Raw genomic sequence first — 27958 nt, forward strand, 5'->3', positions numbered from 1 at the left:
GTGATGATCTGCATGAAGAGACCAAAGCCCAATGTGGGTGTGTTTGTAATGCCCGCACACAGAGAGCTGAGGAAATAGAAGGAGGAATTTGAGACCTGAATAAGATTCAAGATGTTCTGTCAGAAACAAAACCAAAAGTAAAGAAAAACCAATATACAGAAGCCACATAATCTTCATGCCAAACCAGCACAGAACTGGGGAAGTAGCAGCCAGCCACCGCACAAGATTAGTTCCTCTTCCTCAGAGCCTGATAAGATGATGTCCTCATGACACAAAGAAGAAATGAGCCTGAATAGGACATACACTTTGTGTGGGTTCTTACAACAAGAAGACGAAATATCTGCCATCTCTGGCAACTGGAAGACGCCATGACTCCCACTCTCACTGCCCTGCTGTGTCTTGGTGAGATGCGAAGATTAAGAGGGTGAATTCTGGTCTGAGAGGGAATGCACCTTAAACCTATGCCATGGTCCATCAATGTCTCAACAGCTCAGAAATCATCTGCAATTGCAGGGTCTGCTCATATTCAGAGCGAACACTTAGAGGTAACTCTCTTGCAGGACTGAGCCTGGTCTCCGGGAACCCTGCACTTTCAGGTGAGTGTTTGCTTAACTTTCTGAGATTGGACATCTTTTGTGGGGACTACATGTCACAGCTGAGCAGCAGAGATGGAAAACAGCAGGTATGCACTGACTCTTGGGATGCCTGAAACATACTGGGTCTGAGAGCTGGCATCTGAGGAGAAGTCCTTGGACCCAGCTGCCGATTTTCTTGCAGGGGAACTCTCCAAACCCACAATCAGGGCGGTGCCAAGCAGTGTGGTAGCTATTGGGAGCCAGGTGACAATCTTCTGTGAAGGGCCATTACATGTTAAGAAGTACTATCTCTACAAAGAAGGAAGTCCAGATAACCTGCTACTAACAACCTTTCCTGATACCAAGAAGAAAGCCAAGTTCTCTATCTCTTCAGTTGAATGGTACCATTCAGGTCTATATTGGTGTTCCTGTAAAAACCCTACTGACATGTCAGAACAAAACAGTACAATCCTGGAACTAGTAGTGACAGGTGAGAAGACCCTCCCCCAGCCCCAGGATCTGCCATGAGTATAGGAATATGTTCACTTGGTGCTTATTTCTCAAATGTCAGAAGAGGAAAATAATGCTTCTCATGTGAGTCTACTGAAAGGGCTTCCTCTCCTCTCTTAGGATATCTCCCTGGTAACATCATCCTTTCAGCCCTTCCCAGCCCTGCCGTGAGCATTGGAGGATATGTGACCCTTCATTGTGACTCACAAGAGGCATATGAAAAGTTCATTCTAATGATGGGAACTTGGAAGGTCTCCACAACTGTGGCCTCACAGAGTACAACCACTGGGATATTCCAGGCCATATTCAAAGTGGGCCCTGTGACCACCAATGAGAGATGGGGTTTCATATGCTATGGCTATAAAATGAGCCTCCCCCAGCTGTGGTCAAAGCCCAGCAACCAACTACAGATCTTGGTTTCAGGTAAGGAAGATCTATCCTCTCCCTGGTGACACAGGACCTGTTGTGTGGTGGGTGATTGAGACTTGGTGCTTCTTAAACCAGTGTCACAGAATGTGTGGTACAGTTGGACCTGAATGTTGAAATAAGGCTTGGTATTAACAGTGGAAGCCAAGTTCCCGGTTAAAGTAGTGTCTTTATGTGTCTTTTTGCTTTTGTAGTTTAGCTTAAGTGTCCTTTGCAAGTGTGACCTTCTTTGAGCCACTGTCCTAACACATTCCTCCTGTTTTTCTACATCCCTGCAGGAACCCTCCCCAAGCCCACCATCCGGGTTCATCCAGGTCCCATGGTGACATCAGGGAGCCCTGTGACCATCTGGTGTGAGGGGACCCATGAAACCCAAATATATGTTATATATAAAGAGCAAAGCCAAGAATCCTGGTACGCACAGAGCCAAAAGGGCCACAACAATAAGGCAAATTTCACCATCTCATCTGTGACGCAACTGAATGCAGGGCGATATCAATGCTACTCTTACACCTCTGCTGGGTGGTCAGAACGAAGTAGCCCCCTGGAGCTGGTGGTTACAGGTGAGAGTGCTCTAAGGGGTCTTAGATCCAGATGTTATGCTCCAGTAAATGCTTGTCGAATACAATCACATACCACAGCCAATCCATAGGGGACAATGTGTTCTGTATAAGCTCATTTATTATTCCATATGTATCTTTCCTAGGAGTCTATGAAAAACCCACCCTTTTGGCCCTGGAAAACCCTGTTGTAAAGATAGGAGAGACTGTGTTCATCTCATGTGCCTCAGATCAGAAATTTGACCGGTTCATTTTAAGGAAGGATGATCAGAAAATCTACAGTTCCATATATGAATATTCTGGGGTGAATCTGACCAGGTTCCAAGTGGGTCCAATAACCTCTACGGAAATGTGGACGTTTAGATGCTTTGGCTACTTCACAAGTAATCCTCATGTGTGGTCAGAAGCCAGTGACCCCCTTGAGCTCCTGGTCTCAGGTAAGGAACCCTGAGACTCTTCTGAGTTACACTGCTCCTGACACAAATGCTCAGTGAAGAGACTGGTGTACTTTGAAGCTGAGCTCTCAGTAATCCTGAGACACTTGACTGTAGGACTCACTGTTCAGTAATGGAGGGCAGGGGATAGTGATAATCCAACTTGGGAATGTCAAGAGATTTATTGACTTACCCATGGCCTTACTGCTTCAATTGATATTCAGGGGTAAATTTCATAGCACTGATTGTTATTTTTATTTAATTAATTTATTTGGATTACTTTCCCATTGTTATCCCCTCACTTGTATCCTCCTGTTCTTCCCCCTCCCTCTCTCACCCTATTTCCCTTCCCTATGTCTTTGACAGAAGGGGACCTCCTTCCCCACCATGTGATCACAGCCTATCAAGTCTCATCCTTGCGGCCTGTCAGCAATAAGTTTTGTCTTTACTTTAGAACTGTTCAGAGCCCCACCACTTCTCCTAATTCCTTGTAGGTACCCTCAAGAAACCTACCTTGTGGGCAAAGCCAAATTCTGTGATTGCCTCAGGGACTCCTTTGACCATTGTGTGTAACGGGACCATGGATACCCAAATATGTTTCCTGTATAAAGAAGGAAGCCCTGCACCCTGGTATAGACAAATTCTAAAGCAACGTCATAACAAGGTCAAGTTCTCCATAGGATCCATGGAAAAGCATAATGCAGGGCGATATCGCAGTTACTGTTACAATTCTGCTGGGTGGTCAAATCACAGTGACACGCTGGAGTTGGTGGTGACAGGTGAGAGAACACTCCCTCAACCCTTGGATCTACTTTGAGGAAAGGAGTGTGTTCACAGTAGTTTCCTCTTCTCCAATCCTAGACGAACTGGAAAACGGTTTACTGTATGATTTCACATAATAGTGTCCGAGGAGTTTACACCTGTAAAGTCACACTGTCATCTCAGGAGGGCATGTGACCCTTCTGTGTATCTCACAACAGGCATATAACAGTTTCATTCTAATGAAGGAAGAAGAGAAGAGCTCCAGTGTCATATATATATATATAATCCAGTGGCTCATCCAGTTATGAGTTCACATTGAGCCTTGTGACTCCCAACTGGAGTTGGAGGTTCACATGCTATGGCTATTTCTTGAGTAGTTCATGCCTTTGGTCACTGCCCAGTAACCACCTAGAGCTTTAGCTCTCAGGTTAGAAAGCCTAATACTTTACCTTGAATGATATTACAACTGACACCAGATTCTAGGTAAGGACCTGATGTGTGTTGGGTGCTTGGACACAGAGCTACTGAACCCAATGTCATAGAATGTATGACACAACTATGCTTGAGGGGCAGAAGCATTGATGAATGATGACATTGTACTTTATGAGTCCAGAGAAAAGTAGGTGATTTTAAATGTGTTCTTCTGCTATTGTAAAACAGCTCTACCTGTCACTTGCAAATGTGATCTGCTCTATGTGACTGTTTTAAAAGATGTGCATTTTTCTTCTTTGCTGGGAACCTTCAGAAACTCACCATCTTGGGTCATGCGTGCTCTCTCATCATAACAGGGAGCTCTGTAATGATATAGTATGAAGGGTCTCTAGAATCCCATTTGTATGTGATGCATAAAGAATGAAGCCCAGACTCAGAGGAAGGACAGCAGGTTACCGAGAAGAGACTTGATACCCTATGAGCATATACAGGGGGAGGAAATCCCCCTCAGGAACAGGGGAGGGGAATAAGGGGAAAATGAGAAGGAGGGAAGAATGGGAGGATACAAGGGATGGGATAACCATTGAGATATAACAAGAATAAATTAATAAAAAATAAAATAAAATAAAATAAAATTTAGTTTGTAAAAAAAAATAAAAATAAAATAAAAGTTTTATTTATGTTGCTAAAAAAAAGGAGTGAAGCCCAGAACTGAGGGATAGAGAGACTCCAGTAGACCACAACAGTAAGACAACGTTTTCCATTGCTTCTTTGACAAACCTGCATATATGGCAATATAATCATTACTTTTCCAACTCATTTGGGTGGAGAGAGTACACAGATACCTTTCAGCAAGTGGTGGCAGGTGAAAGGACACTAAAATCACAATCCTTGTCTTTTTCCTCGGGAAATACTCTCCCAATGTTGTTCATCCAGAGATCATCTGCTGGAGACAACATGGGATGTGTTTCAAAGCAGCCTGCCTTCTCCTCTCCTAGGTGCCTACCATGAAAAACCTACCCTGTCAGCCCTGCCCAGGCCTGTAGTGACCGCAGGTGATAATGTGACCCTTCAGTGTGTCTCATCAAAAGGATATGACTGGTTTAAGTTGACTGGGAAAGATATGAAATTCCTCGGGTCCGAAAAGGCAAATTTGAACTTCGCAAGACAGTTCCAGGCTCTGTTTCCTAATATCTCTGTGCCATCCCCCAAGAAGGGGCCATTTAGTTGTTATGGATACTATACAAATACTCCATATGTGTTTTCAGTGGCCAGTAACGATCTGGAGATACATGTTTCAGGTAAGGAACTCTCTTTATTTAGCTGTGTTTTGATACTTGAAACAATTTATCATAAGCCTGCTAATGTCAGGAGCATTGTGGGACATGGGAGGGGTGCTGATGGGAGCTCTTACCTAGCAAGGCTCAGAGTATGGGAAATGATGATACTGTCAGAGCAGGATGAGAGGTGGCATGTACTCTCAGATCCATCTGGATGACTTCCTGTCTGTCGTCCCAGGGCTGTCAAGGAAGCCTTCCCTACTGAGCCTGCAAGGTACTGTCCTGGCCCCTGGAGAAAACCTCACCCTGCAGTGTTCTTCTGAGATCAGTTACAGCAGGTTTGCTCTGTCCAAAGATGGTGGAAGTGACCTCCCCCAGCTCTCTACTCATCGGTCACAGACTGGAGGTTTTCAAGTCAACTTCCCCTTAGGCTCTGTGAATTTCTCCATTGGTGGCCAGTACAGATGCCATGGTGCACAAAACCTCGACTCTGAGTGGTCAGCACCCAGTGACCCTCTGGATATCCTGATCAAAGGTGAGGAAAGTGATTCATTCATTAGGGAGTCAACAAGGCACAGGCTCAGCTGGGAGGAGGCCTGGGGTTGATCTTCAAGATGATGAGGAGCATCTCAGGAGGAACAGATCTAGAAACAAGGGAATGGATGTGAGATTGTCTGTGCAAATATAGAGACCAGATTCTGAAAGAGGCCTCAGAACAATGATCGTAGCCCCTCACTCATGTTATTCCTCTCTAGGACATCTTCCTGATACACCCACTCTCTCAGTGCGTCCAGGCACCAATGTGTCCTCAGGAGAGAATGTGACCCTGCTGTGTCAATCACCAACCCCAGTCGACACTTTCTTTCTGTTCAAGGAAGGAGCTACAGCTGCATATCCTTCCATGATTCAAATATCAAAACTCCAAGATCCACAATGTGAGGCAGAATTCTCTCTGAGAGCTGTGACCCCAGCCCTTGAGGGTACCTATGTGTGCTTCGGTTCTAATAGCTCATTCCCTTACCTGTTGTCACATCCCAGTGTTCCTGTGGAAATCAAAGTCTCAGGTAAGGTGATCCAGACTGTCATGTCCTCAGAATGTCACCCAGGATTCTTGACCCAGGAACTTCTTAGTTGGGCTAGGAGTAAGTTCACCTAGTAGTAAGAAAAAAAGTTTCCTTTTCAGATATTAATAAATAAGCTGCTGTTTCTCAATTAATAGCCACTCCACCCTTTTCATGGGAATCTAGAAGATTCAAGTTAGGCAGCAGGAAGAGTCTGGAGATTCAGTGTGGATATAAGACTGGGAAGAGATGAGATAATTAGGGTAGCATTCCACACAACATCCCTTCAATTTATTTGTCACAGTTCACTAGGTCTCTCGAGCTTATTCCAATAAAGGTTGTAGGTTTTCCTGTCTAGGGAGGTTGTTCCATCCCAGAGTGAATGAAGATTCTCAGAGCATGTGAGTCTTCACACCTTTTTTTTCTCCTTTATTAATTTATTCTTGTTACATCTCAATGGTTATCCCATCCCTTGAATCCTCCCATTCTTCCCTCCCTCCCAATTTCCCCTTATTCCCCTCCCCTATGACTGTTCCTGAGGGGGATGACCTCCCCCTCTATATGCTCATAGGGTATCAAGTCTCTTCTTGGTAACTTGCTGTCCTTCCTCTGATTGCCACCAGGTCTCCCCATCCAGGGGACATGGTCAAAGGTGAGGCACCAGAGTATGTGAGAAAGTCATATCCCACTCTCCACTCTACTGTGGGGAGTGTTCTGTCCATTGGCTAGATCTGGGTAGGGGCTTAAGTTTTACCGCCTGTATTGTCCTTGGCTGGTGCCTTAGTTTGAGCGGGACCCCTGGGCCCAAATCTGCCTATCATAGTGTTCTACTTGTAGGCTTCTAGGACCCTCTGCCTTGCTCCCATGATTCTCTCATCTAGAGTCCCATTAGAATGTCCTCTCCTCTGTCTCAGTTTCCTGGTAAGTGAAGGCTTTCGTGGGACATGCCCCTTGGGCTAATATGCAGATATAAGTGAATATATACCATTTGAGTCTTTCTGCTTCTGGGGTAACTCACTCATTATGATCATTTCTAGCTCAATCCATTTATCCACAAATTTTGGGAATTCCTTGTTTTTAATAGCTGAGTAGTATTCCATAGTGTATATGTACCACAGTTTCTTTATCCATTCTTCTATTGAGGGACACTTAGGCTGTTTCCATGTTCTGGCTATTATGAATAAGGCTGCTATGAACATGGTTGAGCAAATTTTCTTGCTGTGTGCTGGAGCATCTTCTGGGTATATTCCAAGGAGTGGAATAGCTGAGTCTTGAGGAAGCCCTATTCCCATTTTTCTGAGATAGCACCAGATAGATTTCTAAAGTGGTTGTACTAGTTTGCATTCCCACCAGCAATGAAGGAGTGTTCCTCTCTCCCCACATCCTCGCCTGCATGTGGTGTCGCTTGGATTTTTGATCTTAGCCATCCTGATGGGTGTAAGATGGAATCTCAGCATTGTTTTGATTTGCATTTCCCTGATGATTAAGGAGGTTGAGCATTTCTTTAAGTGTTTCTCAGCCATTTGATATTCCTCTGTTGTGAATTCTCTGTTTAGTTCCATGCCCCATTTCTCGATTGGGTTATTTGGTTTGGTGGTATTTAATTTCTTGAGTTCTTTATATATTTTGGATATTAGACCTTTGTCAGATGGGGGTTGGTGAAGATCTTTTCCCAGTCTGTAGGCTGTCGCTTTGTTCTCTTTACCATGTCACCTGCCTTACAGAAGCTTCTCAGCCTCATGAGGTCCCATTTATTAATTGTTGACATTAATGCCTGGGCTGTTGGTGTTCTGTTCAGGAAGTTGTCTCCTGTGCCAATATGTTCCAGGCTCTTCCCCACTTTTTCTTCTAAGTGATTTAGTGTCTCTGGTTTTATGTTGAGGTCTTTAATCCACTTGGATTTGAGTTTTGTACAAGGTGACAAATATGGGTCCAGTTGCATTTTTTTACACATAGACATCCAGTTAGACCAGCACCATTTGTTGAAGATGCTATCCCTTTTCCATCGAATGGATTTGGCTTCTTTGTCAAAAATCAAATGCCCATATGATTGTGGATTCATATCTGGGTCTTCGATTCGATTCCACTGATCAACCGGCCTGTTGCTGTGCCAGTACCATGCTGTTTTAATTACTATTGCTTTATAGTACAGTTTGAGATCAGGTATGGAGACTCCTCCAGAGCACCTTTTATTGTACGAGATTGTTTTAGCTATTTTGGGTTTTTTGTTTTTCCATATGAAGTTCAGAATTGAACTTTCAATGTCTTTAAAAAATTGTGTATGTGTTTTGATAGGGATTGCATTGAATCTGTACATTGCTTTTGGTAGGATGGCCATTTTTATTATGTTAATTCTCCCTATCCATGAGCAAGGTAGATCCTTCCATCTTCTCATGTCATCTTCAAACTCTTTCTTTAGGGTTTTGAAATTTTTTTCAAACAGGTCCTTCACTTGTTTAGTAAGAGTAACTCCTAAGTACTTTATATTGCTTGTGGCTAATGAGAAGGGTGTAGTTTTCCTAATTTCTTCCTCTGCAAGCTTATCATTTGTGTATAGGAAGGCTACAGACTTTTTTGAGTTAATTTTGTATCCAGCCAATTTGCTGAAGATGTTTATCATCTGTAGGATTTCTCTGGTGGAATTTTGAGGGTCGCTTATGTAGACTATCATATCATTTGCAAATAGGGATAATTTGACTTCCTCCTTTCCCATTTGAATACCCTTGATCTCCTTATGTTGTCTTATTGCTCTGGCTAGAATTTCGAGTACTATATTGAAGAGATATGGAGAGAGTGGGCAGCCTTGCCTTGTTCCTGATTTTAGAGGAATTTCCTTAAGTATCTCACCATTTACTTTGATTTTGGCTATTGGCTTCCTATATATAGCCTTTATTATGTTGAGGAAAGTGCCTTGTATTCCCGATCTCTCTAAAACTTTAAACATGAATGGGTGTTGGATTTTATCAAATGCTTTCTCTGCATCCAAAGAGATGATCATGTGGTTTTTTATTTTCATTTTGTTTATGTGGTGGATTACATTGATGGATTTCTGTATATTAAACCATCCCTGCATGCCTGGAATGAAGCCTACTTGGTCATGATGATGATATCTCTGATGTGCTCTTGTATTCGTTTTGCAAGTATTTTATTTAGTATTTTTGCATCGATGTTCATCAGAGAAATTGGTCTGAAATTCTCTTTCTTTGTTGAGTCTTTGTTAGGTTTAGATATCAATGAGACTATGGCCTCATAGAATGAGTTTGGTAATGTTTCATCCCTTTCTATCTTTTGGAGTAGCTTGAAGAGTATCGGTATTAGCTCGCCCTTGAAGGTCTGGTAGAATTCTGCACTGAAGCCATCTGGCACTGGGCTTTTTTTGGTTGGGAGACTATCATTGATTACTTCAATTTCTGTAGTGGAAATGGGACTATTTAGCTTCTTTATCTGCTTTTCACTCAACTTTGGCAAATGAAATTGATCAAGAAAATCGTCCATTTCCCTTAGATTTTCAATTTTTGTGGCATATATGCCTTCAAAGTAGGATCTTATGATTCTTTGTATTTCTTCAGTGTCTGTTGTTATGTCTCCCTTTTCATTTCTGATTTTGTTGATTTCAATACTGTCTCTCTGCTTTTTAGTTGGTTTGGCTAATGGTCTGTCTATCTTGTTGACTTTCTCAAAGAACCAGCTTTTGGTTTTGTTGATTCTTTGGACTGTTTTCTTAGTTTCTAATTTGTTAATTTCACCCCTGAGTTTGATTATTTCCAGAGGTCTACTCCTTTTGGGTGTTTCTGCTTCTTTTTTTTCTAGGGCTTCCAGTTGTGTCGTTAAGGTGTTTATGTGTGCTGCTTCCAATTTCTTTTTAAAGGCACTTAGTGCTATGAATTTTCCTTTTAGCACTGCTTTCAATGTATCCCACAAATTTGGGTATGTTGTTCCTTCATTTTCATTGAATTTCAGAAACTCCTTGATTTCTTTCTTTATTTCTTCCCTGACCCAGTTGTCATTTAGTAGAGAGTTGTTTAGTTTCCACATACGTGTAGGCTTTTTGTTATTTCTTTTGTTGTTGAATTGCAGCCTAAGCCCATGATGATCTGATAGGATACAAGGTATTATTTCAATCCTCTTGTATCTGTTGAGGCTTTCTTTGTGAACTACAATGTGATCAATTTTGAAGAAGGTTCCATGGGGTGCAGAGAGTCTTCACTCCTTAATCACGTTGTATATTGTGGCTAATGTACTGGATATGGGGCAGAGATCCCACCGTGGTCCTCAGAAACCCAGAGGCTCAGAGGCTAGAGGTAACTTGATGAACAGTAATATTCGGAGAAGCATATAAATGATTCCCCTGACCTTCTCATCCAATTACATCGTGCCTGGCAGCTCTTCACAGAGATCTAAGGGATGACTGGGTAGCAGGTTGGGAGAGTAGGGGGTGGGGATCATGCTATGCATGGGGTTGGTGAATTCTCTTCTGGAGAACTTGACACAGAAAAACTTCTCTCTGGTGTGTTTCTCAATTTCTAGAAGGGCAAATTGAAGGTCCTGGAGCAGACATTCAGTCCCTTTAGTGAGCATTTTGTCGCTGTCATCTATTTACAGGGAAAGAATCTAGAAACCACTTCTGCAATAGTCCTGCCCACCTGCAAAACTGTGATGACGACGTTGTGTAAGGGTGTGGTGCATGGCTAGGGCAGAGAATTCAGGTTCCTTACTTTCAGTTTGTGAGGTTTATCTCCAGTATAGGGAGCAAAGTGCGAGGCCAGATGCCCTGAGATAAATCTTCAGCACAGATAGAATTCTGCCTAAAAATGGGCAAGCTTGGGTGCAGGCAGAGTCAATGGCCAAACTCTGCCAAGACAGGGTGAGCAAGTTTATTGTACATATGTGTAATAATATAAATGTACAAGTGAGAATATTTAATAAAAACATGTAAAATCCATAGCAATGGACCTTCCCACTAGGTGACCTGGGCCAGGTAAATTGGCTGGAAGCATTGGGATATGGTTCCATGTTGCATTGGTATGAGAGTGAGAAGTAGTAAATACAATCATCAACCATGGGCCCTCACAGAGTAGGTTCTCCTTTTTTAATGTTTATTTTTATCTCATACAATACTTCCAGGCTGCAGCTTCCCTTCCTTGCACTTTTCTAAGTTCCTCCAACCTCAACAATTACCCCAGTTATACTCTCCCACTCATATTCCACAGAAAAGAGCAGGCTATTTAGGGACATTAGTTGAACATGGCACAATATGATAAGACTAGGCAAAACTCCCCCAGTAAAGTTAGGGAAGGTAACACAGTAGAAGGAGAAGGGTTCCAAGAACAGTCAAGTATGGGACACTCACACTCCCCCTGTCAGGAATCTCCTCCACCCAAACACCAAGATACCAACCATAACATATATGCAGAGGACCTAGTGAAGACCTATGCAGGTTCAGTTCATCACTCATAATGTCACCTATATTCTAGGACTGGCAAGGTACCAGAAGCCTTTGATCGGGACTGCAGTGGCCTTCCTCCTCCTCCTCTTTCTCCTCCTCCTCTTCCTTCTTCTCAGACTCAAACAAAAGAACAAGCCCAGGAAGGAAGGTGAGTAGGGTAGGGTAGACTTGTGTTTCAATGAGTAGTGGGTCTCACTGTGGGCTATCCAAGGCAGGGCTCAGGGTACCAGGCCAAGGGGAAGCCTATACAAGGATAGATAAGTTTATAAACATATCTGTAGAATCTCAGATCAGAAAATGTGTTCTGGAAGCCTGTGCAGTGTCAGGTATCATATGAGCTTTTCTATATTCCAGAATATTGGAACACATTTGTGATGAGTTTTAAATGTACCCTCCTTCCATGAAGGTGCTGAGTAAGGAGGGTCCACCTCCTGGCTGAGGCTCTTCCCTCTTTTTCAGTCCAGACAAGGACTGACTCGCAACATCCTCAAGAAGCTGCAGATCCAGTGAGCATGGATGGATGCCTCCAGAAAAGGTAAGACTCATGCCCAATAACCTAGACCCTACCTGCCGGACCCCCTCACAGCCACTTGACACTCTCTTGTCTCCCCATCTCCAGCCAAGATCCTGCCAACCAGGAAGAAATCTTGTGTGAGAAAAGAAGGCCTGGGAGGGAAATGTCTGAGGTCTCGGCATCACAGTGGTGGTGGAGTATCTGGGGCACTGATGCCTCACTATGTACCATTACCCGCACTATATTTTCTCTTTTATTATTGGGGACAGAGCAGGGATATGGTCCTGGGAATCTGGTCAGGGGAAGACATTTGTGTTTTGTTATGACAGATGCTAATGTGAAGATCACAAAGCCTACAGACAGCATAAAGCTAGACACTCTGGTGAGACTCTTGATTATTCACAGTATTAAGAATTTATGATCTGGAATATCACAGGAGGAACCTCTTTCCTTTCTTCTTTCAGCTTCATCCCCAGCTGCCTTCTTACTTCTGGAATACCTGTCTTCTGCATCCTCAGACCTCATTTTGTTTTGTTTACTTGTGACCATAAGGCCTCCTGATTTCTGACTCCTCAGCATCTGCCTGCCTATTAGCATGCTCTGTGGGGCTCAGAAGCCACTGTGAGGGTCTTAAGCAGTAGCTCAATGGCAAAATGATTTGATTACTTTGGATGTATAATGCCTTTGTTTTAATTTCTCGTGAAAAACTAACAAATAAATGTACAGGACTCATGAGTAAATCATAACCATGCACCTGACAATGTGTGTGCAGATGTGCATACACAGAGGGGAAAAAAGTCAACATGTAATGCTTTTTTTTCTATTTTTCTCTATCCTCTTTTCTGAGACAGTGTCTCTAAATGACACTAGAGCTAATTGTTTGTGTGGATTAGTGCCATTGAGCCCTGGGCACTTGTCTTCACATCCCAGTCCTTTCCTGTTGGACTTTGTTTTTACACTGGCACTGGGCATCAAGCTCAGGTGTTCACATTTGCAAAACAACCACCACGCTTTGTGACTCACCTCCCCAGTTCCTGGATCTTATTCCTGTGGGGGATGCAGATATGGCAGGGAACAGAACTCTCTACTCTACACAGTGAGACAAGCTCTTGTGTGGGGCGTGGTATGGAGACAAACACAGAGTGAGCAGAGCAAAATGAGGGAAGTGAATCACAGGATGCAGGTTAAGGTTGTTTGAGGCACAGATGGTCAGTGTGAATATAAAGGGAACTTGAAAGAAGCCTTTTGAGGAAAATCCTGAGTAAAGAGGCTCATACATTCCTGTTATGATCCAGCGCATCTAAGTACAGAACATGGCAGATCAAAGTACCCTGAGGACAGAGATGTTTTTGTCTGGATAATATGTCAGAAATGCAGGAAGGAAACTGACATACACTCTACGTTTTCAGGAAGCCACAGAAGACCCAATCAGCAATAGTTTTGATATAAATGTCTAAAATATAATTCTTGCACCTGGTGTAAATATGGGTGGAGAGCTTCTAAGAAACTAAGACACATCCTTTTTGTTTCATTGTCTCTATGCTGTAGAGCCGACAGGAGGATGACCCCTTAATACACTTGTATGGCCAGGTGAAACCTTCCAGGTTCAGAAGGGCAGGGAGTACCTCTCCTTCCCACTTGCCAAAGAAATTACTAGACTCAAATGACAGACAATCAACTGGAGACAAAAGTAGAGCTGAGCAGGTAGGTTACGACTGCTTCAGTCCCCCAGGTTCCTAGTGCCCAACACAAACCTTCTGCCCTTCCTTACTTCAGGCTGATACATCCAAGGAGCCTCATGATGTGACCTATGCCATGCTGCATTTTGTGACACCGAAACGGGACCAGATGAGCCTTCCACTTTCCAGGCAGAAAACTCCTACCTGAGACCCATCTCTGGTGTCTACCAGTCCAAAGAGATCTAGACTCTACATTCTGTGGGGGAGAGAAGACTCAAGCATATCAGAAAACAAGATCTGGCTCAGGTGCCCAGCCCTTGTACAGACCTAACCTATCTTTAGGAGATTCTGAGAAAATTTGAGGCTCACATGATTCTATAGTCAAAGATAAGTGATGTCCTGCATTTTATAAACAGGGAACATACTTTGTCAGTATCCAGTATGTAAAATAAGGAAAAATAGGAGTAAAGAAAGTTTTTTTTTTGTTTTGGGCCTTTGTTGTTATTATTTTTGAGATTATTATATAATGGCAACATTTTCCTCCTCCCTTTCCTCCCTCCACAAATTCCCATAAAGTCTTCTTCACTCTCCTTAAAATACATGGAAGAGGGAAGTGGCTATGATTGGGATTTAAAGTGAATAAACAAATACATTAATTTAAAAAGTCCATAATTCTCAAAATATCTGTACATCTACTACCCTTGTTTTTGGCATCTGTATTTCTGCTCGTGGATTATTCTTTCTTGTTAACAGAATAAATATAAAATATATGAAGTATATAAACCTAGAAAATGGTTTTGATGTTTAAAAGCTCACCACAAAAATTTCTCAGTGCTACACTGGGATTCTGAAGACCTAGTTTTATCATTAGCCAGCTAATAAAGTCTTTAGAAATAATCCCCTGTATCTTATCAGACCACCAAGGTCTAAAGCTGAATTTCAACAACAATATAATTAACAAAAAGCCTATAAGCATATGGAAACTAAACCATGTTTTCTCAAAGACAATTGGGTCAGGGAAGAAATAAAGAAAGAAATTAAAGACTTCCTAGAATTAAATAAAGCCAAACACACAACATGTCCAAAGCATTGGGACTCAATGAAAGCAGCACTAAGGGGAAAATTCATAGTACTAAGTGCCTTCATAAAGAAATTGGAGACATCACATAAATCAACTTAATGGAACACCTGAAGACCCTAGGAAAAAAGATGCAGACATATCCAAGAGGAGTTGATGGCTGGAAATAATCAAACTCAGTACTGAAATCAATGAATTCATTCATATAGGAATTATAAACAACAACAAAAAACACAGTTCATTGAGAAAATCAACAAGATAGACAAACCTTTAGCCAAACTAATTAAAAAGCAAAGAGAGGGCATACAAATCAGCAAAATCAGAAATGAAGAGGGAAACATAACAGTGGACCCCATCAAAACAGGACTGCTCCCAGGGCAGCTTGAAGAAACCTTCTTTTTTTTTACTTTATTAATTTATTCATGTTACATCTCAATGGTTATCCCATCCCTTGTATCCTCCCATTCTTCCCTCCCTCCCATTTTCCCCTTATTCCCCTCCCCTATGACTGTTCCTGAGGGGCATTTCCTCCCCCTGTATATGTTCATAGGATGTTAAGTCTCTTCTTGGTAACCTGCTGTCCTTCCTCTGAGTGCCACCAGGTCTCCCCCTCCAGGGGACATGGTCAAAGGTGAGGCACCAGAGTATGTGAGAAAGTAATATCCCACTCTCCACTCTACTGTGGAGAGTGTTCTGTCCATTGTCTAGATCTGGGTAGGGGTTTAAGGTTTACCGCCTGTATTGTCCTTGGCTGGTGCCTTAGTTGGAGTGGGACTCCTGGGCCCAAATCTGCCTATCATAATGTTCTACTTGTAGGCTTCTAGGACCAAACCTTCTGATCCCAATTGTTCCAAGATTTCAGACTGTCACACACAGGAGAGTCTTTTAAGTCAGACTCCTACAGAATATGGTATTTAAGATGTTTATAGTGTTTTAAGGATTCTTTGATAATAAAACTGTTTAACTCCTGGAAACACCCAGCCTACCTCAAAGCAAATGATGAACATCAAAGAACCTCCATATGGAGATAGTTTCAATTGTGCCAAACCAGCCACTGGGCAAAATGTCCTCTTTTTGGCCAGACAGAATTCTCCCTAAAAATAGGCAAGCTTGGGTGCAGGCAGAGTCAACTGCCAAATTCTGCCAAGAGTGGGTAAGCAAGTGTTCAATAGCTCCTGCCTCACACATATGTCTGTCAGATATACTGGGCCAGAAGGCTGAAGATGATGCTACATGTACATTTTGTGTAGCTCATATGTATTTGTGTTTAGGGCTCCCCCACTTGGGCTTGGATAACCTACCTGGGGCTCCTCTCCGTAAAAGACTGAATTTTTCTCTGTAGCTTACTCATCTAAGGGTGGGAATCTTGTGAGATTTCACCCATTCACACTGACGTGGCAACTGATGTTATCATTCAGTTCTTGCTGAGGCAATTGGATTTTTTTTTTTTAGGCCATGGGTGCAACCCCTTGCCATAAATAGAAGATACTCTCTCACAGCAGCTGTCCTAGTCCTCTGGTCCTTAGACACTTTCTGAGCTCTCTTCTGTGGTATTTCCTGAGCTTTAGGTGTAGAGGTTGTATTGCAGCTGTATCAGCTGGGGCAGATGCCTCACAGTCAGTTGCTCTTTGTATTTTGACCAGTTGTAGATTTCTGCAATGGTCTCTGAATCCTGCACACGAGAGAAGGTGGGGGGCTTTTGAGAGAGGGTCTCACTATGCAGGCCTGGCTGGCTGGAATCCACTACGTAGTCCAGGCTGGCCTCTAACTCACAGAAATCTTCCTGCCTCTGCCTCCCAAGTGCTGGGATTAAAGGTGTGCCCCAGCACACCTGACTTAGCTTTTTTTTCTTTATTTGATCTTTTTTAAAAATTAATTTATTCGTATTACATCTAGATTGTTAGCCCTTCCCCTGTTTCCTCCCATTCTTCCCTCCCTCCCATTTCCCCCCCTTCTTCCCTCCCCTATGTCTGTGATTGAGGGAGACCTCTTCCCCCTATATATGCTCTTAGGATGTCGAGTCTCTTCTTGGTAACTTGCTATCCTTCCTCTGAGTGCCATCAGGCCTCCCCATCCAGGGGACATAGTCAGAAAAGGGGCACCAGAGTTCGTGTGAGAGTCAGATCTCACTCTCCACTCAACGATAGAGAATATCATTGTTTGTCGGCTAGGTCTTGGTAGGGGTTTGAAGTTTACTGCCTATATTCCCCTTGGCTGGTGCCTTAGTTTGAGGAGGACCCCAGGACCCAGATCTGCCTGTCATAAAGTTCTTCTTGTAGGTTTCCAGGATCCTGTGGGTCCTACTATTTCCCCATTCTTCCATGCTACTCTCGCCTAAAGTCTCAATAGGATGTCCTCTCCTCTGACCCACTTTCCTGGTAAGTAAAGTTTTTCCTGGTACGTATCCCTTGGACTAGTGTCTCGATATAAGTGAGTATATACTGTTTGTCTCCTTTTGCTTCTGGGTGAACTCACTCATTATGATAATTTCTAGATCAATCCATTTGTCCACAAATTTCGAGAATTCCTTGTTTTTAATAGCTGAGTAGTATTCCATAACACAGGACCTAGGAGGAACCCTTTGGTTTCAAGTATTTCGCACATCATTCTTTTTTCCCCTTTGGTTCTTAGAAGCTGCTCAGCCCCTCTGGACATCACCAAATATGTCAGACCCCAAGACAGGTGAGTGAAAAATTTCATCCTCAGGAGTCAATACAGAAGCTTAAGTCCCGTCCAGGGTAAGCAGACTCCTGGGGTGACTTTCATCTGTCCTGATCTCTGTGACCTCTTTTTCTACAACCTCCAGTTTCACAGCCCCGGGATCACACAATGGAGAATCTCATCAGGATTGGGGTGTCAGCCTTGGTCCTTGTGTGTCTTGGCATTCTGCTGTGTGAAGCTCAGCACAGCCAAGGACGGACCCAACGTGCAGCCAGGAGAGAAAATAGTGTTTCTTTCATGATGGCAAAGACCTGGGAATAAGTCCAAGGATTTCATGCGGTTCTTTTAAATCTGGGGCTTACAGCAGGGGAACCGTTTTCATAGAGTATCCAGGGAGCAAATGTGAATCGAGTGTAAGGAAACATCTGGGTATCGTGGCGGGGAGGCCTTCTAGATCAAATCATGATGCTATCTCTTCACCTAAATGTACACTTTAGCTAATTAACTGCTCTCTCCTCTCACCCCCAGTGACTGGAGGGAGGGATGATCCCATCCCATCAGTCAGGTTTGGGACCTAATCTGCGTATCTTCTGTCTCCAACCTCCCAATAGGCAACATTTTACTTTATTGTATGCTATCCCATTCTCCACCTGCATCATGAGTCATTGTCTTCTCTACTGAAAATAAAAAAGTTGTCTGAGACAGCAAAAAATAATGCTCAAAACTCAGATCCCAAAATGCACAGCAAGAGCCTAATGTAAATGGTGGCACAGCACTGTTGTTTTTGAACTCTCAGCTTTCAGTACATGATCTTTGTGTAGTTTTCTTGAAATGTAAAGGCTTGCAAGCAACACATCTGCATTTGAGGGAACACTCTGGTGGGATACTGCTTATATGGATATGAAACTATCATTTTTCTTAATAATAATTAGAGAAGAGGTCATGAATTTGAAAAAGAGTATGAGGAAACATAGGAGGACTTGGGGAAAAAAAGAAAGCTGTAGAAATGATGTAAAATATAGTACTCTTATAATAAATTTGGAAAAAAATAAATATCCTCTCCCATAAATTCTTGTATGAATGGCGTTTCCTAATTTCAGTACATAATCACACCATAGGCAACTTCATAACACCAGCAGACTGTCATTTATGTGGAGCCTAAAGTTGATGTATGGATCAGACATATTTTTAAATTTCAAATTTCAGTCTTCACTGCTAGCCTTTATGTAAACGAACCAATCTTGAACCCAGTGTACTCTACATTTTGCCTAGTTCTACAAAGTCATTTTTGAAAACTCGTTAATTTCTGTGGTATCTGCAATGGCACTTATAATTCCTGCTGGGTATCTGAACCTTTAATTCACTTACTGACCTCACTGCAACAGTTAGGGCTTCAAGCGCAAAGCAGAACAACTTACGGAGAGAAGGGTTGGTGCTGCCTTCTTCCTGATTTAAAATGAGATTCCTAAGTTATCCTTGTTAAATATGTTAACTTCAGTCTTACTGTATTATCTTATTCCGATAGAAAAACTTGCCTGTCCCCAATTTTCTGTGATTGGTCATGATCAATGAGTGTGGGAATGTGACAAATGCTATTTTTTTTTAATCTACATGAATGACTTCATCCATGCACGCTTTCAGTGTTTCCTTGCTGATGTAACCGATGGTATTAATTAGTTTCCAACCAACCCATATTTACAAGCCTGTGTAAACCCCTTGTTGGTGGTGTATAAGTCTTTTATATGCATTGGATTAAATTTGCTAACACGTCTATGCACCACTAACAATAAAATATCTCCTCATACATGTCAGTCTCCTCATCGACAAGGAGGAGCACGCTGATTACCGTAACACCTTATCCTAGTTAATTTTCTATTTCTGTGATGAGGCATCATGAACAAAAGCGATGTGGGGGAGGGAAAGGTTGTTTCACCGTACAGCTCCCAGGTCACTGACGATCCTGAAAGGAAGTCAGGAACTCAAGCAGGACAGAACTGGAGGCCAAAAGTGAAGCAAAAAAACATAGAGTGCTGCTCATTGGCTTCCTCTTTTTTATTGTAGATCTGACAAACATGCATTAAAAACAACCACAACTCAGATTCAATATTATTTTGCTTCCACCAAAGACATTAGCCCGTTATATTTTATTTTGGCATCACACAAATTCTTGGTATGGGCAGAATAAAGCCAGATCAGTTGCCCAAATATTGCAGGGATGGTCTCTAGCCCAGTTACAGTTAAACTCCTTGACTCCCTTGAAACCTCTTGAGTCAAGTTTCTTCAGTCTGCTTTGGTCTCAGAACTGCTTTCCAGGCTCACATTAGCATGTCCTGTTAAGCTTGTTTATAGAACACAACTTCTTCTTCTTCTTTTTTTTTCCAAGACAGGGTTTCTCTGTGTATCCCTTGGCTGTCCTGGACTGGCTTTGTAGACCAGGCTGGCCTCCACAGCAACAGCCAACTCTCTGCTACCAGCTTATGCATTACTTTACTGCTGTTGTAATAAAACACCATGAGCAAGGTAACATATAAGAGAGTTTATTCTGGTGCTCAGTTCTGAAGGATTAGAGTTCATAATTGCAGGACAGAGGCAGCATGCGGGTATGGTAGATGGAGCGGGATGCTGAGCTCATCTCTTGAACCACAAACAGAAAAAAGCAAACTGAAACTGGAAATGGATCAAGTCTTTAAACTTTAATCTTTTTTTCCTGATTTTTCGAGACAGGGTCTCTCTGTTTAGCCTTGACTTCCCTGGACTCGCTTTGTAGACCAGGCTGGCCTTGAACTCACAGGGATCCACCTGCCCCTGCGTCCCGAGTGCTGGGATTAAAGGCATGTGCCACCACACCCAGCTCAAGTCTTCTTTGAAAATATACATTTTATTAATGTATTCATATTACATCTCAATTGTTATTCCATCCTTTGTATCCTCCCATTCCTCCCTCCCTCCCATTTGCCCCTTACTCCCCTCCCCTATGACTGTGACTGAGAGGGACCTCCTACCCCTGTATATGCTCATAGGGTATCAAGTCTCTTCTTGGTAGCCTGCTATCCTTCCTTTGAGTGCCACCAGGCTTCCCCATCCAGGGGACGTGGTCAAATATGGGGCACCAGAGTTCATGTGAAAGTCATACCCCACTCTCCACTCAACTGTGGAGAATTTTCTTTCCATTGCCTAGATCTGGGTAGGTGTTCAAAGTTTACTGCATGTATTGACCTTGGCTGGTGTCATATTTGAGCAGGACCCCTGGGCCCAGATCCGCCTGTCATAATGTTCTTCTTGTAGGATTCTAGGACCCTCTGGATCCTTCTATTTCCCCATTCTCCCTTGCTTCTCTCACCTAGAGTCCCAACAGGAAGTCTTCCCCTTTGTCCCACTTTCTTGGTAAGTGAAGACTTTCATGGGACATGTCCCCTGGGCTAGTGTCCAGATATAAGTGAGTATATACCATTTGACCTTTTCTGCTTCTGGGTTAACTCACTCATTATGATCATTTCTAGTTCAATCCATTTGTCCACAAATTTCAGGAATTCCTTGCTTTTAATAGCTGAGTGGTATTCCGTAGTGTATGCGTACCACCGTTTCTTTATCCACCCTTCTACTGACCATCTCTAGTCTTTAAACTTTCAAAACCCATTTCCAGTTGTTGGGAGCCAGACCTACCCAAGGTTTTCTCAGAGGCCCCAATGAAAGGAAAAAGGGCAGTATTATCAGTTCTGTGTCCTTGTTCAGTAGCCGACTTGGCAAGGCTGGTCTGGGGCTGGAGCCAGTATCTTTAGAGTCAAAGTTGTGGTTTCTGGACACTTGATTTTCATTCCTGGGCTGTGATGATCACAACTAAGGCATCTCTGTCTGTGCTATTCTGTGTTCTCTATGACAACATTTTGTGATTTAGCTATCCACTGACATTGACCCAACATCCCCCTACAAATAGCACAGATGATGCTGTACTTCTTAAACTTGCTTTGCCCAAGCCATCAGCTTTTGCAGGACCACTTGGTCCCAGTCCTAAGCATTGCTTTTTGCTTTCTTTATTTCTTGTTATCTTTATTCCTCAACCCCCAGTCCTCCCATTAGGTGCCTTACCATTGGGGACCCTTATTCCCCAATGGGTTATGGTCATCCAGTGACATACTTCCTCCAAGGCTACATACCTCCTCAAGTTTTCCAAACAGTGCCACCACCTGGGGATAAGTGGTCAAGTTCTTGAGACTATGGAGGTCATATTGGAGGTCATATTAAAACTATCATACTCTCCCTTCTTTCTAATCTCTCTCCAACTTGATTACCTACCCACGACAAGCCATTTTTCCACACTCATGTCTCTTTCTTGCCCCACCTTGCACTTCTGATGGATTCTCAGGAAGGAGAGCTCATTGTCTTCAGTTGTGAAGCCCACCAGGGAGTGCAGGCTTCAGTGCACAGTTCCAAACCAACGGTCGTACAGATGATCATGGTTAAGCTTAGTGAGTCTCAGGCCAACTAACAGAAATAAACTATGTTCTAATGTGACTCAGATGCACGCAGCGAATGCCTACAGTTCAGCGAGGCCGAAGAACGCAATGGAAAGGACAGTAGTAGCCTAGCAACTTTGCAATAATTCTTTGTGCTTGAGTATAACTGGGGCATCTGCAGAACTCAAGCAGAGGCTCCACATGCACTCTCTATTTTTCTCTTGGATACTGTCTGTTTTTTAAATTTTATTTTATTAATTCATTCATATTACATCTCAATGGTTATCCCATCCCTTGTATCCCCCCATTCCTCCCTCCCTCCCTCCCTCCCATTTTCTCCTTACTCCCCTCCCCTATGACTGTGACTGAGGGGGCTTCCTCCCCCTTTATATGCTCATAGGGTATCAAGTCTCTTCTTAGTTGGATACTGTCTTAATCTCTGTTATTGCTGTGAAGAGACCCATTTAATTGAGGCAACTCTTATAAGAGAAAAGCATTTAACTAAGGGATTACTTACACTTTCAGAGGTTTAATCCATTATTATCACAGTGGGGCCACATATGGTGCTAGACCAGTCGCTGAGAGCTAAAATCCTGACCTGCAGGTGAAGAGAATGAGTGATCGGGTCTGGCATGGGCTTTTGAAACCTCACACCTCACACCTCACACCTTAACACCAGCCCCCAACCCCCAGCGATACACTTTCTTCAACAAGGCCACCTTGTTGAAATCCTTCTAATCCAGGCAAAGATTTCCACTCCTTTATGACTAAGCACTCAAATCTTAGGCAAGCCACCACAGATATGCACACTGATATTTGGAGGAAGACGTGAGTCTAGGTATGCGATGCTGATTTGACTGGTTGACATGGTGTCAGATCTGGAAACATGATCCTCTCCAGATCATTCTCCCACAAAGAGCAGAAGCCTTAATGTGTTTGTCAGCCTCAAGTCCAAATAATGCTCTACCCTGGTTAGAAAGATAGATTAAAAAGTCACCATCTACCCATGAGGTCTTCAGGAAACATTCTAAGACCCATGATCCAAATCAATATCATCTGATTTCTATAGCCTCAGGGATGTCACCCCCCCATAACCACCATTTAAGATATCCAGGCTCTAGTTTGAGCAGACACCTCTGGACCCTGATCCACCCATCACGATGTTCTTCTTGCAGGTTTCTGAGATCCTCTGGATCCTTCTACTTCCCCATCTCCTATATTTGTCTTACATAGAGTCCCAGTGGGATGTCCTCACATCTGTCCCAATCTCCTTTGGGACACAGGCCACAAGTCATGTAGCTCATCTTTACCAGCAGAGGGCAGCGCCTGCTCCTTGATGCGTGTGGGGAGGACAGTGTAAATGAGTTCAGAGCATCTCAGCTGAGGATGTAGCTCAGCTACAGCACCTGTTTAGCATGCAAGACTTTCATGGGACATGCCTTTTGGGCTAGTGTCCAATTATAAGTGAGTATATACCACGGGAGTCTTTCTGCTTCTGGGTTAACTCCCTCAGTATGATCGTTTCTATTTCTCTCCATTTATCCATAAATTTCTGGATTTCTTTGTTTTTTATAGGTGAGTAGTATTCCATAGTGTGAATGTACCACAATTTCTTTATCCATTCTTCCACTGAGGGGCATTTAGGCTGTTTCCAGGTTATAGCTATTATGAGTAAGGCTGCTATGAACATGGTTGTTGCATTAACCAAGGACAATACAAGTAGTAAACACTGAACCTCTACTCTGATCTAGCTAATGGACAGGACATTCTCCACAGTTATGTGGAGAGCAGAGACTAACTCTGACATGAACTCTGGTGCCCCATATTTGACGACCTCCCCTTGCTGAGGAGCCCTGGTGGCACTCAGAGAAAGAATAGGCGGGCTACCAAGATGAGACTTGATAGCCTGTGACCATAAAGTGGGGGAGGAGGTTCCCCTTGATCATGGACCTAGGGGAGGGGATTAGGGTGAGGGTGGGAGGGATGGAGGAACAGGTGGATACAAGTGATGGGAGAACAATTGAGTTGTAATCGGTATAAATTAATTAATAAAAAACCCCACTAAAATGAAAGCCATAATATATACACAGAGGACGTGGTACAGACCCATGTAGACCCTGTGCGTGCTGCATCAGTCCCTGTGGGTTCCTATGAGCCCTGCTTAGTTGACTCAGAGGGCCTTGTTCTTAGGGGACATATTTTAATAAACAATTTTCTTAGACATTCTAAAAAAAAATAGATATCCAGGCTCACAGCCAAGCGTGGTGATGCACGCCTTTAATTCCAGCACTTGGGAGGCAGAGGAAGGTGAATCGCTGTGAGTTTGAGGCCAGCGTGGTCTACATAGCGAGTCCAGGACAGCCAAGGCTGCACAGAGAAACCTTGTTTCAAAACAAAACAAAACAAAACAAAACAAAAAAACAAAAAAACAAAAACAAAATATCCAGGCTCAGGGACTTCTTGTGGTCTTGTACAAACAGCATTGGAGACTTGTACTCACCGGGTGTACCCAAAGAACCCAAACACACCTTGTGCAGAGTGCCTGTCAGGGGAGTAACACCAGCACTTAGAGAGCCGCGAGTGGTAACAGGAGTCTTCAATTAGGGGCACTGATGGACACAGAGGATGGCAGACCCGAGCTAGCAGAGTCTACCAGGTATGCGCTCAGTAACTGCGGTACATGAAGGGTGAACCATGGATGCAGCAACGTGGGACAAGAGTGATGGATCAGCACAGATGCAAGTTTCTGGGGGAGTTGCTTTGGTTTTTTTTTTTTTAAATCAGGGACTATGTTGCTATAGCTGTGGCTCAACATCTGACCTATCTCAGAAGAAGGCAGGTCAGGCCACAAGTCATGCAGCTCATCTTTACCAGCAGAGGGCAGCACCTGCTTCCTGATGCCTGTAGGGAGGACAGTGTAAATGAGTCCAGGGCACTGAGTGTAGGCTTGTTGGTTCAAGAGGAACATCTCAGTCGAGAACGTAGCTCAGGTAGAGCACCTGTTTAGCATGCAAGAGGCTCTGGGTTCAAACAGAGGAAATATTCCATCACTTATTCTCAGGCCAGGGAATCCAGATACCATGAAAAGAAGATACCATGACATAGTAGGGATGACTGGAATATGTAGAAGGAAGAGGTTGGTATGTTGCTGAGCCTCATAGATTGCGGGACTACCCCCTTTGCAATGGTTTTAGTATCAAGTTTGAGATATCCCGTTCACCGTGCGTTTCCTGTTATGCTCAATGTATAAAAATGATGCGCATAGGGAAATAAGAAGTTATAGATATAGGTTGTGGAAATTATTGATGTTGATACAAAGAAAAATGCTGCTGTTGTCTTTTGATCAGCAGAATTTGTGAACCCAGGAGCCAAAGCGGAGAATACTAGGTGGCCTCTGAGGATCATGTGACACAAAGGAAAGGTGTAGTTCCTGTGATTTCCCTCATATATGATGCTGAGGTAGAGAATCTTCCTAGAGTGGATTTTTTTTTGGTTTGGCTAGTGAACACAATAAACAAATATTCTAAATCACCTGGATCAAATGGTGCAAGTTTGTAATCCTAGCACTAAGGAGGCAAGAGGTAGGAAGATTGACAAAAGTTAGAGGACAGCCTGGTATCTCTTCAAGAGGGACCCAAGTTTAGCTCTTAGCAATTATGTCAGACTTACTACCACTGCCTGGAAGTCTAGCTCCATGGCTTCTGACATGTACTAAAACTCACATGTGTATATCTCCCCACCCTTCCCACACATGTCTGTGTGCACCTGCATGTGCATGCGCACGTGCACACACACACACACACACACACACACACACACACACACACACACACAAATAATAAAAATAAATATTTAAAAGTACTAAGCAAGCTGGGCAGTGGTGGTGCATGCTTTTAATCCCAGCACTTGGGAGGCAGAGGCAGGCGGATCGCTGTGAGTTTGAGGCCAGCCTGGTCTACAAAGCGAGTCCAGGACAGCCAAGGCTACACAGAGAAACCCTGTCTCCAAAACAAAACAAAACAAAACAAAACTAAAGCAAAAGTACTAAACAAGCCAGATGTGGTGGCATGCGCCTTTAATCCCGGCACGTGGGAGACACAGGCAGGCAGATCTCTGTGAGTTCGAGGACAGCCTGGTCAACAAAGAAAGTCCAGGACAGCCAAGGACTACAAGAGAAACCCTGTCTCGAAAAACCAACTAATCTGTGGCGCCCTGGTGGCACACAGAGGAAGGGGATGCAAGCTATCTGGATGAGACCTGATAGGTTGTGGTCGTATAGTGGGGGAAATGATCCCTTTTGGTTTGAGATCTAGGGGAGGGGAAATACGGCAGAAGAGGGAGGGAGGATGGGCACGGAAAAACACAAGTGAGGGGATAAAAATCAGGATGTAATCTGAATAAATTATAATAAATTAAAAAAATGAATAAAAGAAGTATCTTCTAATTAAAAAAGAAAAAGAAAAAGAAAAGAAAAACCAACCAACCACCCAAGCAACAAACAACAAAACCCAAAACAAAACAAAACAAAAGCAAAACCCCAAAAAAAAGGCGCTCAACAAAAAACTAAGAAGTAGACAATATCTCAAATGAAAACTGAAGCATAAACTTAATACAATTACAAAAAGAACAAAGTAAGCCTCTATTTAACATCACTCATTTTTAGTGTGTTTATGCATTGGTGTTTCTGAATGCACAACCACAAGAGAAGGCCGGGTATTCTGTTCTATCCTTCTCCACATTACTCCCATGAAACTCGGTTTCTTACTGGACTTGGAACAAGGCTGGAAGCCCCAACAATTTCTCCATCTCCATCCTAGACAGAACAAGATTTCCTGGCTTGTGTGGCCATGCCTGGCTTCTTATATGAACTCTGGGGATTCAAACTCAGATCTCCATGCTTGTGCAGCAATCGCTCTTAACACTGAGCCATGTACTCAGCACCCACTGTCCTCCCGGATCTGCCCTATGGTGTGGGAAATCAGTCCCTTTTCATTCAGGGATTTTTTTCTCTCTCTCTCTTCTTCTCCCTCTGATCATGATGGTCTACAGATTTCACACATATTATAATCTATAAATTCTCAGAGTATGGGGGGGGACACATGCATTATGCAACAGCGTGTGCTTCTAATGTTCCACACATGTTTTGTACCTTGGGTTGGGAACAGTGATGGCTGAGCTTCTGAAAGTCTTAGACACCATAATGCCATGGGTAGTCACAAATTGCTCCAAATGAGGAAGTTCAGAGATGACATGCTACTGTTCTAACTGGCAGGGGAAATGTGTGCCATACAAATATTATGGAGGCATCAGTCCTGATCCTACCATGTGGAATTCTGCCCCCAAAAACCACAAACAGAAAGAAGATTAAAAATAGCCCTTGTGGTTGTTTCCAGAGAGAGATGGAAATGGTGATGTTGCTAAGGAAAGAGGTGGTTCCACCCACAAGGCTGTTCTCCAGAGGAAACCACACCCAGAACCGTGAGAACGACTGTTTTCTTTTTCCAGTTTTTCTGTGTTCTCTTCTGGGCCCATTCCCACAATGAAGCCCCATGTGAGCTGCAGTCTCCTGGAAGCAACAGAGAGCAGCAGACGTGAATTAATCCTGGAGAAACCAAGAGGGTCCCCAGACTGAACAGTGAGATCTGCATGGGGCGGATCTAGGACTGAGGCTCTGATTTCCTTGCAAGGATCCACCTCAAAGCAGTGCTCAGCCAGGGTGCTTGGTCCTCAGAGGTATGACGTTGTGAGGGGACCTCCAGGGCTCACAAGTACCAAGCATATAAAAAGAGAAGTCCAGACTGCTGGTGCAAATAGACTTCACTTGAGGCTGGGAACAAAGCTGAGTTCCTCGATTGAACAGCACCATTGAGGGTTATATGCTGTTATTATGAAATCCGTGGTGATTTATCAGAGCATAGTGACTCTCCTGCTGCTGGTGGCATATATGATGTAGGATCTCCAGTCCCAACTCTAATCTTAGGAAATGGGTGCTCTCACTCAAAACGCATCACTATGGGACAGTGTGGAAGGTGTCAGTCAATTAACACGTTCTCTCTGTCTCTCCTAGGAGACCCCTACAGCAAACC

At 43.3% G+C, this 27958-nt stretch overlaps 1 protein-coding gene and 1 long non-coding RNA gene across 4 annotated transcripts in view; both read left to right on the plus strand.

Annotated features, from left to right (window-relative positions):
- Positions 1-203: 203 nt before the first annotated feature.
- The window catches only part of LOC311591266 (leukocyte immunoglobulin-like receptor subfamily A member 6), an 86990-nt gene continuing 59235 nt past the window's right edge, over positions 204-27958 (plus strand). The window contains exons 1-12 of one of the 3 annotated variants that reach the window (XM_084770704.1): positions 204-596; positions 778-1065; positions 1206-1508; positions 1790-2074; positions 2218-2508; positions 3000-3284; positions 4698-5000; positions 5218-5514; positions 5735-6043; positions 11515-11634; positions 11946-12021; positions 13549-13698. In XM_084770704.1, the coding sequence (XP_084626830.1) occupies positions 467-596; positions 778-1065; positions 1206-1508; positions 1790-2074; positions 2218-2508; positions 3000-3284; positions 4698-5000; positions 5218-5514; positions 5735-6043; positions 11515-11634; positions 11946-12021; positions 13549-13573 (2712 nt within the window). In that variant the 5' untranslated portion in view covers positions 204-466 and the 3' untranslated portion in view covers positions 13574-13698. Of the gene's footprint in view, positions 597-777; positions 1066-1205; positions 1509-1789; positions 2075-2217; positions 2509-2999; positions 3285-4697; positions 5001-5217; positions 5515-5734; positions 6044-11514; positions 11635-11945; positions 12022-13548; positions 13699-27958 lie in introns of those variants that run through there. The other 2 variants (XM_084770705.1, XM_084770703.1) reach the window with 2 other exon arrangements.
- Positions 16856-18475, plus strand: LOC311591042. The gene is made up of 3 exons (XR_014777016.1): positions 16856-17135; positions 17389-17439; positions 17564-18475. It is a non-coding gene; the product is annotated as an uncharacterized lncRNA (long non-coding RNA).

Source organism: Acomys minous (assembly GCF_964271855.1).
Source record: "Acomys minous genome assembly, chromosome: 20".
NCBI lineage: Eukaryota > Metazoa > Chordata > Mammalia > Rodentia > Muridae > Acomys > Acomys minous.